This window comes from Nipponia nippon, unplaced genomic scaffold, assembly GCF_047370975.1.
Source record: "Nipponia nippon isolate SJK-2023a ecotype South Korea unplaced genomic scaffold, ASM4737097v1 scaffold_5, whole genome shotgun sequence".
Taxonomy (NCBI): Eukaryota; Metazoa; Chordata; class Aves; order Pelecaniformes; family Threskiornithidae; genus Nipponia; species Nipponia nippon.
This window is the reverse complement of record NW_028262369.1, coordinates 26,656,939-26,671,509: the sequence shown is the minus strand read 5'-3', so window position 1 is coordinate 26,671,509 and position 14,571 is coordinate 26,656,939. Positions and strand designations below refer to the sequence as shown.

The 14,571-nt window shown below is 39.8% G+C and overlaps 1 protein-coding gene across 7 annotated transcripts in view; it reads right to left on the bottom strand.

The window, feature by feature from the left end:
* GLIS1 (GLIS family zinc finger 1) overlaps positions 1 to 14,571 on the bottom strand; it is a 207,664-nt gene that overhangs the window by 30,335 nt on the left and 162,758 nt on the right. For all 7 annotated transcript variants that reach the window (XR_015698973.1, XM_087733114.1, XM_087733116.1 and 4 more), the window contains 3 exons: positions 12,307 to 12,468; positions 8,176 to 8,286; positions 4,220 to 4,352 (listed from right to left, as the gene is read on the bottom strand). Coding sequence is in view for 6 of the 7 variants with exons in the window: in XM_087733114.1 (XP_087589240.1) it covers positions 4,220 to 4,352; positions 8,176 to 8,286; positions 12,307 to 12,468 (406 nt within the window). In the remaining variant the exon portion in view is untranslated. The remainder of the gene's footprint in view (positions 1 to 4,219; positions 4,353 to 8,175; positions 8,287 to 12,306; positions 12,469 to 14,571) is intronic.

The following is a 14,571-nucleotide window of genomic DNA, read 5'->3' as shown; positions in this document are numbered from 1 at the left end:
GCAGCTATTAATCAAGCTTCAGTATAGTTTTCAATACTTCTAAAATTTCACTTCCTTTACAGCTTTTCTTCCTTTTTTCAGCAGTGAGCTATAATATTCTGAGTACCTGAAGTCACACAGAAGCTTGTGGAGTGACTACTCCTGCAAGTAAAACCCACTTCAGGACTGTGCACCTTAGGCTTCTTCATGCATTGACCATCTTAGCTTGTAAATATATGTCATCGATCAATATTTTAAATGGCTTGGCCTTTAACCTTAACATCTGTTGCCAAAACAGTACTCTGAGCATCTGTGACTAGCAGCTTTTTTTTCCCCCAGCTTTATGCTAATCAAGACCAGAAAAACAATAATAAAACATGCCCAGAGAAAATGCCTGAGTGGAATTACCTAAATTGAGACACTTCCTTTGCAGAGAGAGTGAGACGAGCTCTTGGGCACAGCTAGAATGGAATGTGTGCAGCCATGAAGCATCTTCGTTATGAGGAGGGAAAAAGAAGGAAGATCTAAGCAAACAATGGGTTCCTCTGACTGCAAAACATTCTTTTGCTCACTGTCTTACCCAGTCCTAAGCACAAACCTGCTTTGAAGTCGGGCTCAAGGGATGGGAGCTTTTTAAATATTTCATTTTTTCTGTGATTGGCTTTCATCCCTGACATATTTAAAATGTGCTTTAACTTGGAGAAAGACAAAACTGAAACTCTCCAGGAATCCAAGTGATCCCTAAAGCCCAGAGCTCTGCACATTAATAATGTGGTTTCTTTTGGGGGAAAAAAAAAAGAGAAAAAACCCCGCACAAACTCAAAACAAAAACCCAAACCATGAACATTTTCATATTTTCAAGTGGAATCAAGAGGAAATCATATACTGTATTTATCCATACATATCCTATATAGAGTACTATAGCTGATTTCTCCAGAAATATTACCTCTGCTTATTTGAAAGAGCAAATGTGCAATCATTGCAGACTATAGGTGGCAGCAAGAATGTCCTTATGCTTTAATTCTGTAAGGATCAGCACTTTAGTTTATATGCCTAAATAATGACAGAGGAACAGTTTTGCCTATGGAATTGTACTACACATAGTATGAAGCAACTTCTGTTTCACTGTAAAAACAGTCTTTCAAATCTTGATTTATTTTCCCTGGCACTTTTTCATACTGTGCATGTGATGGGGTCTCATATGGGGTGACCCGATGGAAGTATCAGGGAAGATTTACTACAGTTTTTACAACATCCTGGTGATGGATTGATATAATCAGCAAAGAAATTATATCAGAGAAAGCCAGTATTATTGATAGATAAAATCCTTAATTTCACAAGAGGTTCTCAGAAATGACACTGAGAGGTTAGGGATGGTCTGTTTATCCATAAGCTAATAACTTTTTTCCTGTTTTATCATTGTCACTTGAAATCTGAGGCTATTTCTGAGGTTGTTAAGTGCAGAAACGTCACTGGTTTTTCCTGTCCTGCCTGGAAACGAGAGGCCAAGCCGTGCTTCAGCTACACCAGACTGTCAAGGGTGGAGAGCAGAGGCCATGTGCTGCCCTCACAGATCTTAAGAGTGCAAATGACAGAGGCAGAGAATGGAAATAATCCCCCCAAGTCCCTCCAGCTTTCTGCCACTTTTCGAGGATCCACATATAAACCGTGAGTGCAGACTCCCAGGGGAACAATGTTAGAATGATGGGTTACTTCCCTTCTACTCCATTCTGTTCACCGGTTACATTCCAACATTTTAGTGCAACTTGAACTAGAAAGAAGAATAGGAGATGTCAAGCAGGATGCATTTCTTGGTTTTATTTTTAAGATCCGGAGTGAGGAAAAAAGCAGGAGATTCTTGCCTAAGTATTTATTACTTTGCTCTTACAAAGCAAAATATATTAATAAAGTGCATCAGCTCTTCCCTTGGTGCAGGGGAACTAGCACCAGGCATTTTTGTTTTCTAATCCCAGTTTACCATTGGATTTCTCTAAGCCTCAACAGAAACAAGCTAGGGTTTGTCTGGGAAGCTCGTACTCAGTTACTAAATCAATTTAAAACATATTTAGTAATACCAAGTCAAGCCTCTCCTCCACAGTGGAACTGAGAGAAGATAAAGTGCATCTTAAATCAAGATAGATTAATTTAGCTCTAACCTAAACCATCTTATGAATAATTTTGGATTTTAATAGCACTGAACATTTTGTAATATTGACCAAGTTTGAAAGTAAAGTCTTAAAAGATGGCATCTCTGCCTTTTTGTGTCTCACCTTGGCTCTGCTCTGCAATCTGAAGACTTCCTCCTATGAGGAAAGGCTGAGAGAATTAGGGTTGTTCAGCCTGGAGAAGAGAAGGCTCCGGGGAGACCTTATTGTGGCTTTTCAATTCATAAGGAAGACAGGGACAGACTTTTTAATAGGGCCTGTTGTGATAGGACAAGGGGCAATGGTTTTAAACTAAAAGAGGGTAGAGTCAGACTAGATATAAGGAAGAAATTTTTTACAATGAGGGTGGTGAAACACTGCAATGGGTTGCCCAGAGAGGTGGTAGATGCCCCATCCCTGGACACATTCAAGGACAGGCTGGACGGGGCTCTGAGCAACCAGATCAGTTGAAGATGCCCCTGCCAATTGCAGGGGGGGTGGACTAGATGGCCTTTAAAGGTCCCTTCCAACCCAAACTATTCTATGATTCTATGGTTCACACTGTCCTCCACTCTTAGGCATAGCATGCAGTATACCAGACTCCACATTCCTGCCCCAGAATTAGGACTAGTCTGTCCAAAACTGGGTTTAGTATGCATTATTATTTAAACGATTATAGAATGAAAAAGTGATTCATATCTGTTACATCTTTTTTCTGGAGATTCTCTCCAGACCATACAAAGTGCTAGATATAAAATGTTCCCATATATCCATCCCATTTCTAATACGCAGCTGCCATTAAAAAATGAGTAAGATATTGGGATGTGTCTGGAACACGACAGAGAATGACACAAGAACACGCAACAATGACAGCTTATAAAACAAGTGAACGGTGTAATCTGGAATTTTGTGCGTAGTATTGGTTATCCCATCCTGAAATGGATATTACAGAGTTAGAGAAGTTTCAAAGGCAGTAACGTGAATGGTTCTCCAAAAGTAGGTTCCACCAAAGCAGGCCAAGTAAGAGTCTATGTATGTATTCTTCCCATTGAACATCATCTGAAAGTTGCACATGCAAAATTAATCAAGGAAGTATTTTTTCAAAAAGTGTGGGCTTTGCAACTCACTGATACATGATGTTGCTGGAGCCAAGAATAAAATGAACATGACAATTTAAAATGGGCTAAATAGTTACATAGACAGAAAGAGATGTGAAAGTGAAAACAGTGACAGGTGAAAGGTTCCCCACTCTAATCTCTAGAATCAGTGGAGGGACATGGGTGCCTTCACAGGGAGAGGCAGATTACAATTAAACTGATGGCCTTTGAGAGTTCCTCTTTCTCTCTGCTGGCTAAACAAAGAACATGAGATTGCTACATCCCTGATTCAGGATCCTCTGCTGAGGTTCAGAAGTTGTGAATCTAGGTCTTATTTCCAGCAGAAGGGAATGGAAGCATCTTTTTCTCTTCCTATAAAATTTATAGAACAGTCTAAAGTCCCTGAAAGGGGCCAGCTCTTGTTCAAACCACAAGAAAGAAAGAAAAGACAGACAAGAAGGAATGAAAGAAAGATTAAATACTAGAAAAGATAATTAAAACAACATGTTTGACATTTCAAATTCAAGCTTTTGCTCCATTCATACATCACCATATTATTTGTTATAATCACACAGTGCATCCTAATACACAGATAATACAACTTTTCTGCAGCTCCTGAAGAGATGGAAAACCTTATTGCTGCGTGCCTTTGTCTTTGCTAGAGCAAAGCATTTGGCTTCATCAAAGCTCATGCACCTGCATTCTGCTGAAGCCAAGGTAAATTTCTTAAAAGAGTACAAATGGATAGAGGTTGACTTTCAGCAGGGCTGCTACCCCCTTCACGTGAAATTAATAGGAGTTATTTGGCTGACTTAACTCTGGGGAAAAAAAAAAAAAATCAGGCCTTATCAAACAACTCACAAAATTATTTCATTTTATTTGGTTTGGTTTTTTTTTTTTTAATCTTCCATAGTGGCAAATCAGATCCATAAGCTTTTCTGTTTTAAATCCTGTATTATATGACATATTTAGCACCATACTGATTAGAAGTATTCTTACCTGTAATTAAATCATGATGACCTACAGATCTACCACACTTCCCATCCAAAATGTGTTGTGAAGATGTGTGGAGTTGTTGTATAGCTAAGCATTCACTTAGTACATCTTGTTCGATATCAGTACATGAATTTAGCTACAAGAGGAGGATAAAACAAACATTTTATTTCAAAGTAAACCAAATGACTTCTAATTAAATTCATATGTCTCTTTGCTTAAAGATTATGTACAGAAGAAAGGAACAAAATGTCATTCTTAGGAACTTGGTGTAATTAATGATGTATCTATTAGTTGGTATTTTTAATTAGAGATAATTTTGGTTTTTTTAAGCGCACAAGTTAAGTATGCTAATCTTAAATCAACAACAGTTTGCTTCAGAAAATAATGTAATGTACTCTGTGTTTCTTCAAACCTTCCTGACTAATTTAACTGCATATTTTCAGGCTTTCTGTAGTTTGTTGGGTTCTGTGGCAAAAGGATTGCATTGCTTTGTAGCTGTGACACTTGGAAAGACATTTGATAGGGAAAGAAAAGTGTTTGTGCTTATCAGATTAGAACTGGTGGAAAAAGACGCTGTCAGTAATGTACAAGAGGTATCACCAATACATCAGCTGTTCATGTAAATTAAAGTTCTGGCAAAAGTGTCTGAAGCAAACTCTTGAAAACCACAATGTCGATCATATTAAAAACAGCAGGAGAGGAGAATTAAGAAAGAAAAGCATTTCTAATTCTCTTTCAAACATGCTGATGTTGCCAAGCTTTTGTCATAATATAGTGCTCACATTACACAAACAGCCATCATATTCTATAGCCATTAATAAATAGTTATTGTCTTTACGTTTACAGTTTTGCATACCGATCTCCCCTGGGTTTGGTTATCCTAAATAAAAGGTCCAGGCAAACCTACTTAGAATTCTGCTATACAGCCATTTGTTGGTTCAAGATAAACATCTAACATTTGGATCAGAAAGTGCATCTGCAGCCAATTAAACTTAAACTACTACTGCATTAACAGCTAACGTTGTCCTATTTTGTTCCTGTACAGCCTTTCAGAAAAACCAAATATTACCACTGCAGTCATCTTCTAGGCTATGAACTAAATATTCAGAATTCCTTTGATGTAAGTCTAAGCTCAGGCATTTTATTTTATATCAGAGATGGCACATTTTGCTAGCATATCTCAACCAAGACATGTGGGCAGAGCAGCCTGTTAATTTTTCTTTCTTGGCCAAGTCATTTCCACTCAGAACTCCTGGGAAGCTGATACCAAGAGACAACTGACTTTGCCGAATTATAACCAAAAATGAGCAAGTGAGTATAACCAGTCTTTTCCCCTTTTTTCCAAAGTAGACTGTTACCGTTTCAATAACACTGAGGTTTACTTAGTTGTGAAAGTGTTTTTTTCCCTATAGTATATTTAAGTGAAATATTTGGGGGGTTTTATTGTTTCATTATGAGTCAGATTTGCTTTGGTCCCTTTTAAGAGAGCCTGATCAAAATATACTTTAAATCTGCTGCTTTTTCAGATGCCTTTTAAGTTCAAGGAAAAAAGACACAGGATCAAGTATTCATAAAGTTATCATGGCTAAATGAGACAGGAAATCTGAAGATGATTTCAAACCACTGGAGGAGTGCAGATTTAGATTGGTCTACCAAATAAGGTGTGGGAGGCAAGGAACTAACATTATTTTAAGATAGACTTGATAAGGCTATGGGAGGGTATGTATATGCATGCAGGAAAATTCCTCAAGCCAGGAGATTAAGAGATATGGAACCCTGGATATTTGACATCTTGGTATGTCCGAGCAGCTTGAGTTTGCAATTTGTGTGTACCGCATTTGTCCTGTATTGATTCGATGCTTAAGGCCTCCTGCTGCTTATGCAGGAAGTACTTTGTGCCCCTTAATGCAAAGTTTGGATTCAGGCTTTTTCCCACCTTCCTCCGTAGAATTGGAAACAGGCCTCAGCAGGTGACAGGGTATAACAGTGGGGACTGTTCCTTTGTCCAGATGTAAAGGATGATAACATGTTAATGCATTCAGCCCAGTACGCAGAGCTGAACAAATTATACTCATGTTTGGTATTAGGAAATAATTTCCTCCTTCCTTCCCCCAAAAAGTATGTCAGCAACCACAGGAAGGAAAGATGGGGGGTTCTCTCCTTTGGAATAGGGAGCATGGTTGCTTTCCACAATCAGCTGAGAACTTCATATAACAAAATATTCCTGTCGCAAAGATCTTGCTATTGCAAAAGACTGGTGCCACAGTCAACCTCTTTCTGTGGCCAATTACTGCTATGGCTTTCTGACTCTTACTCTCATTAAGACCTAAAGGTTGCTCTAGGGAAGGATTGGGAATTTTGCAGCCTGTGGTGTGGGAGGCATGTGCACAGCACACCCTCTGGAACCTTCTAGAGAGCTGTAGTAAAACCACATGGCCTGATAATACAAAATCAGGCTTGAAAACTAGGCGGTCCTTTCCAGTCCTGCCAGGCTAAATAAGAGTTCTGACTGGACCTGATATATGCAGAGACAACAACTTGATTCTGTGGGCATCTGGATGGGTGCTAGGTATGAATACTCTTCCTCCCAGGCACAAAGCTCCACATGTAATGAGTGTTTCTTGACAGACTATTTGAAATAGTGTGCACAACTCTGGACACGGACATTGTAGAAACTGTTACTCAGATGGCATGCACCTGACACAGAGAAGGGTTACAGGAAGAATTGGGGGACAAACAACTGTCCTAGGAAAGGGGACTGTAAGTTCAGACTGGTGAATCTAGCCATTTGAAAACTGCATGGGATATAATTCATGCTGAGAAGTAGCAGGAGGGAAGGGGTGTAAGACAGGGAGCATGGCTGACGCAAGGAGAAATGAGTATGAACTCATCACAGTTATATTCAAGCAGGAAAATCAGGCCTTTTTGACATCCACCTCACTCCATCATGGCTCGTCCCAAATTCTGCAACTAAAATGACCTGGGTTCTGCTATTGTCTCTTCTCTCTATATGTTCCTCTCTTTGGTCTCCAGTACTTCTAGTTCTTACCTTTGACATTTTTCCAAACTAGCTGCTCCCTAGCTCTATCTTGCCAGGCTGTCATTTCTGCTCTGTCCTCCATCCTTTAAACATGCCTTGCTGTCTCATGTATGATGCTCTTGGCAGTGGCGAGGCAGCTGGGGGAATACGTCATTGCTGCTTATTGAACTAATTGTAATTGCTTGCTAAGGCTTGCATCCCCTTCCACTCCTGGGCTTGAAGTATGCTCATGGTCTGTTCTGTCACAGACGAGCTCTGTGGAGTCCTAATCATCTTTTTGCAAACTGTGTGTACAGATGTGTAATAAACAAGTCTCTGTTCCTGGGCTGGTGTCTGTAAGCATCCCCATTTAATAATGAGTTCAGGATTTAGCCCACAGAAACAAAAATACTTATTTGAATCTAATAGTAGTGAAAACATAACTAGCAGTCTGGGTTTGGAATGATTTATAAATGCATTTAAAATACAGATGTGGTGGGAAAAGTGGGGGGTTTTCATTCTCATCTATTACAAGTGCTCCTTTCCTGACATTTCCATAGTATGCTGGCTTAGTTTCATTTGTGTTTTAGATGATCTGCCAACATGTATTTACTAGCTGATTGGAGAGACTCAATGCATGGAGATTTTATGCGAATGACAGCAGAATTTGGGCTTGTGTATGAAAGACGAACAGGAAAGAAATGCTTGGAGAGAAAGCGTGGGGCAAACTGAAATTACAGGGTGGTAGCCTTGAAAGTGCAAAACTATAAAGTGGACTAGTTAACAATAGTGATTAAAAACCAACAGGAAAATTTTCTCAACTTAAGTTTTCTTCTAGTGATATTGCAGAAGAACTCTAACTTGAAAATATATAAGCTAAAGGTAAATTAAAAATAACTATATCGAGGAGATCTGGAGATGTGTCACTTTTGGATCTTACCTTCTTATGCACCTGTTGTTCTTTGGCCGAATGAGCTTTCACATGTTTGCGCAGAGAGCTGGGGTCAGTGTAGCGTTTGGAGCAGCCAGGAATCTGACAGGCGTAGGGTTTCTGTAAATGGAGCAAAGCAAAAAGATTTCATATTCCTCTGCATCTCTACAATCAGCATACAGAGCGCTGAAGGATGGCTGTCTCTGTGAAACACAGTGTTAAGCCTGAGCTGTTTGCTCTGTTTGCAGTTTCCAGATTTGCTCTGTCTTCTCTATATACACAAGCCAGACATGATGCAAACAGAAGAACCGCATTGATCGCTCTGATTTTGCACTCCATGCAAGCACTGAGAGCACTCGACACATCTATACTCTGTCATGTTGGATACTGATAACTGGGCTGAATTAAATGCTAATGAGATGTAACTGGATGGGTTTTGAGAGCATTACTTTTTTTCTAGCCTTTATAGTAGACAAAGTGATCCTGAGATCACCCAGTATAATTATAAATATAGAAGCTCTGGTTTTGAGTTCTGATTTACATAGTTTTTACAACAACTCTTCCATATACAGCAGAGCAAAACTTGTGGCACAGCACACATTTTATTTCCTTCATATCTTGTTCCTGTTTTGAATAACCATAGCAATATCCTTCTTTTTGTAACTCCTAACCAAACAATCTGCATCAAACATTAACAGCTAAGCAAATCAATAAAGAAAGAAAAATCCACTGTTGATTTTGTCGGGAAGGCCTTTCCAGCTGATTCTGGCATGCAGCAGACCTTGCCACTTCTATGTGGCACAGTATGGGCAGTCTTTCCTGGGAAAACCATCTGGGTCTGGGCAGGCAGTTCCACTACACGCTTCTCATGGCAGGGGGAAAGATGCTCCAATTTAACCACTGATTCTGGAGTCCCAATGACTGAAAGCCTCACCAAGTTCTTCTCTTAGTTATGCCTACTCGCAACAAATGAAACACTATCTCTCTGTTACAGTACAACCTCGTCCAAATGAATGTACAGTTACCAAGTTGAACAAAGGGACTCTGGCACTTGTTATTAAGTAACCACTGACTTAAGTGATAGCAAAATAGCGCTGCATGTCAAAGCTCACAAAGTTTTAAAGTTGAGCGGAACATTCCTTTTTTCTCTGTTTTCTTGCCTTATCTGTGAACATTACCTTAGCCTTCTCACTTGGACTAGTAAGTCCTTTTGGTGCCTTCCCAAAGGTAGAAAACTGGTTTGTCATGACCTCAGTGTCATGTTCTTTTATCCCCTTGCTTTCAGAAAGAGGATGCACAAAAGGGAAAAAAACCCTCCGGTTTTGGCAGAAGTGACTGTGAGGTCCTTTAAACAAGCTGCCCTGCTCCTGGAGGAGTGATGACATGCCCTTTTTACCACAAGGACAGTGTCGTGGTTTAACCCCAGCCAGCAACTAAGCACCACACAGCCGCTCGCTCACTCCCCCGCGGTGGGATGGGGGAGAGAATCGGAAGAGTAAAAGTGAGTAAACTCATGGGTTGAGATAAAGACAGTTTAATGGGTAAAGCAAAAGCCGCGCGCGCAAGCAAAGCAAAGCAAGGAATTCATTCACTACTTCCCATCGGCAGGCAGGTGTTCAGCCATCCTCAGGAAAGCAGGGCTCCATCACGCGTAACAGTTACTTGGGAAGACAAACGCCATCACGTCGAACGTCCCCCCCTTCCTTCTTCTTCCCCCAGCTTATATACTGAGCATGACGTCATATGGTATGGAATAGCCCTTTGGCCAGTCTGGGTCAGCTGTCCTAGCTATGCTCCCTCCCAGCTTCTTGTGCACCTGGCAGAGCACAAGAAGCTGAAAAGTCCTTGACTAGTGTAAACTCTGCTCAGCAAGAACCAAAACATCAGTGCGTTATCAACATTATTCTCATCCTAAATCCAAAACACAGCGCTCTACCAGCTACTAAGAAGAAAACTAACTCTATCCCAGCTGAAACCAGGACAGACAGATACGTTCCCTTTGTTTTGCTTCTACCTAGGAGAAGGATCTACTTCCAGATGATTTAGTAGAGATTCGATCAAACTAGCATACACCAGTAAGTCTCTGAAATGATTTACAGATTCTCCTTTTGGAGAAGATAAATGATGGAGTGACCTATATTGAGAAGCCTTAAAACCAATTCCAAATGTACTCAATAAGGAATAAGCAGTCTCTATAAACCCCTTTTCTTTGTAAGCACCTCCAGAGGATAAGTATTGCTGCTCTGTCCAGCCAGCAGGAAATTTCTGAAGGAATAATAGAATCATTCACCAATTCGTGACCTTACAGGCTAACGCAGCACCTACCCAGAAAGTTACAGGGCAAAGCAGATTTATTGAGAGTGTCTGGAACACAGAGAACTGACACCTGAGGAAAAACTATGGAAAACTTTAACAAATCCCTTAGCAGAAAAACTAGCAGAGTATTTTTCAAATTGTTGATGTCATTCAAATTAGCGATAGAATCATTCAACTGAGTGATACGGAAACTAGATGAAAATCTGACTGCCCTTGAAAAGGTTTGTAGCTATTTGCTTTGACATTCCAGGCAGTTATTTTGTCCACTGAGCTAATGCAATGTGCAGTCTTTACAGTAGCACCATCCTGTAGCTCTGTTATTTTTCACATTCACATAAGCACACAATACACAAAGCTAAACCATCGGACTTCAATTAAACCAGGTAAGTGGAAGTTAGTTACTGTGTTGTAGGACTACAGAAACAGTTTTAAAGAACCTGCAACAGAATAGCATGGAGGATGTTTTTAGACATCTAAGAAAGTTAGTAGAAAAAGATTACTGTACCTTTTTCCTGATTTATGAGCATTTCAGATAATGAAGACAGAGATAAAGAGAGAAGAAAAGAAAATAGAAAGTTAAGAGATTTGTCTTCAATAATGCACAGATCAACAGACATAAGAATTTTTGCTTAATTTGGTAACCATTTGAATGCTCTTTTAAAACTAATAAGTGGCATTCCATTTGTGACTTTGGCTAATAAAAAAATATATCTATTAGATTCAAGCAGTTACGTTTCAAAACTGTGCACCCAATTTAGTATATCCACTTTCAAGAGAGACGCATTAGGACTAATTACAAATTCAAATATCTCAGGTTGACTTTCAAATAAATAAAACATTGTTATTGTAAGTGTGCTTTGGTTTGGAAAATGTGACTGACTTGCTTCTCTCACTTGTTTGTTTTTGCAAGGCATAATGTACATTAGACATTCCTTAATGCTGCACTGTCTGAAATGTGTAACTGCTTAAAAAGTAAATATCAATTAAACTCAAAAGTTCTGCCCCATAAACACTTGGCCAAACATTAAACGATATATTCACTTCTTTGGAAAAGACAAAGGAACAACTCTGCCTGTTATTCTTTACAAGCTTTATGCTGAGGACTTAACTGGTCTACAAACTTGTCTACTTACTTTCTTTCCCCATAATATGGTGATTTAATTTTATCGGAGCCTAAGACACTAGACAGGCTCCCATCTTCTCTGCAAGACAAGTAAGAAGACTTGTAGAGTTGAGCCAGAATCTACCAGCTGTACATAAGAAAAGAATTTGTTTCTTACAGTTAATTCTGATGGTGGGTACTTCACAAGTGTCATATAGTTATAAGACAGATATATTTTTAGCTTTACAAAACTATGTCCAAAACTGAGATGCATTTACCTTCCACTGAGATGTCAGAACTGCTTTTGCATTCATTCAGAACAGACTTTATTGAAGCAACACAGGATAGGAAGCAAGACAATGACACACATTTAGTATGGCCACAATGACTCAGCTTTCACCCATACTATACCTTATTATACTGCTCCTCTTACTGGAACAAGAACAATGGGAGAGTTTGCTGAGTAACTTATTTCTGAGTAACCTATTCTTGAGTAACTTACTCCTCAGCATGACTAAGACAGCTGAATTTGCCTTTCTGTGATCAAGACTTTTTCATTTCCCAAAGCATGTACAATTCAAAACAAAAGTACAGTTGCCGATAGCCAAGTTGTCTGAGATGCTCCTCGTGAAAAGGAAAAGTCACCCTCCAGTTGCAGAACAGATTGTGTACAAGGACCATTGGAAAACTCAGTGCAACTCCCAGTATGAAATCATGCTTACGGTATCCAGGTGTGTTCGCTGATGCTTTGCCCGGTCGCTGGAGTTGCTGAAAGCTTTCTGGCAGCCAGGATGCTGACACAGGTATGGCTTCTCCCCAGTATGACTCCGGAGGTGAATCTTAAGGTTCTCAAGCCTAGAAAATGCCTTGTTGCACCCTTCAAACTGAAAAAGTCATAAAAAATCATTGTAAAGTACTATTAAATAAACCATATGCAGCCACAATGAGAACAGTGTAAGATCCAAATTGGACATGCAATAAATCAACCAACATTCAAACATCTGTTGAAATTTATGGATGAAACACAACATTTTGTGCTGTTCATTTAATCTGCCACTGAAGACATACTCAATAATAATACAAGGGTTATAAATATCTCACACGTTCTGTCTGAAGTACTGAATGCTTAAAGACACGGTGTCTGAACAGAAAATGTAAAGAAAGAACAAGTGTTCTGATGAGTTCTCTTAGATGTTAATTGGCAGAGGAACAACTGTGGCCAATAACAATTAGCTGCTACAGACAGAGAGCAAGAGAAGCTATTTGTGGTGGGTAAGAACCTGGTTTCAGATGTCTGAAATACTATACACTGGAGCAGATGAGCACAGACTATTACAGGAAGACCTGATCCATTTGAAGATCAATCCAAAGGAACTCTGCTGTTATTCTGCACCCTTTTCTTTACTAGCTGTATCATTCAGATCTGTTCTCAGCATTTATACAACCAGTAACCTGAGCAATTCTGACTTCTTAAGCACCCGTTTCATTAGAGAACTCAGTAATAAAACACTGCATAGCATTCATAACGAAAGTCACTGTTTCAAATTAAATCTGGATAAATAAATAATTAAAATTTCCAGCTACTAGGCCAAGGGAAGGATGTTTTGCATTGCTCACTGATAAGTTTCAGTGTTACAGACAACAGGTGACTGCAGCAGAGGCACTGTCTCTAAGATGGGCTTTGGAAACTAGCTCAGGTGAGCACAAATACGTGCATATGCACATTCATGCACCAGCAAACCCATAAAATGCACTCAGATACTTACGCATGTGCACAAATACTTCTATGCACACATACTCACGTGTGGTGGTGTGCATATACTTTGCCCACTCTGCATTGCAGCTTCATGGCTCTGCAGATCTTCTAGTGTCTCTATACAGATAAAAAACCCTGGCTCCTCTATGATGCAAGAGTTCAAAGAATGTATTTGAAAAACACAACCCAGTTCACCTTCACATCAACACTAACAACAATTTGGAAAGAAGATTGGTGTGTCTTAAAACTACTTTTTCTGGAAGCCAGATTTTTTTTGTACGATTCTTGCTCATAAAGAGTGAAAACCTGACCCTCACAGAATTAGTGAGTGCTTTGTCACTTCCTTCTGCTGAGTCAGGATTTTGTTCACTACCTGTGGTTCCTCAGATGGCACGACAGAAACTACAGTCTTGCCAATCCCCTGTCACATTCTATTTGTTACGCACACACCTCATATACATTGGTGTGTGCAAACTTCTGACTCAGCATTGCAGGCAGAGGGATGGGAAGGGAGAGCAGATGCAGATGGAGCCTAGACTGGAGGCATGCCCTGCTCCGACCAGCGTGTTTTAAGTATCTCAACACAGTGAACAAAGTGATCTGGATTCTCAAGCTAGCACTTCATTTTGCAGGCTGTGTTCTGTCTTTGGATGCAGATAGGCTCTGCACACTACAAATTAAGCACAACAATGCACTCCAACACACAGGCACCCACACAGAGGGTTTCCTGGTAGACTGCAAATTTTGGCTTTCCCTGCCACTCATACATGAAAGGATCACTATGGCTTTTACTGCCTTAAATATTTCACTCCCTGGGCAGATATTTAATCTGTCTGAATGGCACATTTGAGTCTATGATGTGTGCAGACAACTGTCTGATATGTATGTATTTCCACCTTTCCCCATCACAACTATCACGATAGATCCACAGAATCACCTGGAGACATGCAGTCTATGGCTTCGGGAGTTTGTTTTTTGGCCATGACTCCCCTCTGAACAGTTGAGCTGGTGCAGGGAGGTGGGGGAGTTTTGGAAGTGACCAAGCCACCAAGGCTTAAAAAGAAACAAACTTTCTTCTTAATCACCACTAAAAATCTGTCAAGGACTCAGAATGAAGCAATCTGAAATGTGCAAATATGCTGAAGTCCATGAAAAATAAACCAGAGTTTGGCAAATCCATAGTTCTCATAAGACATTCTATAGTCAGTCTCTGACAAATGGAGTTAATGTT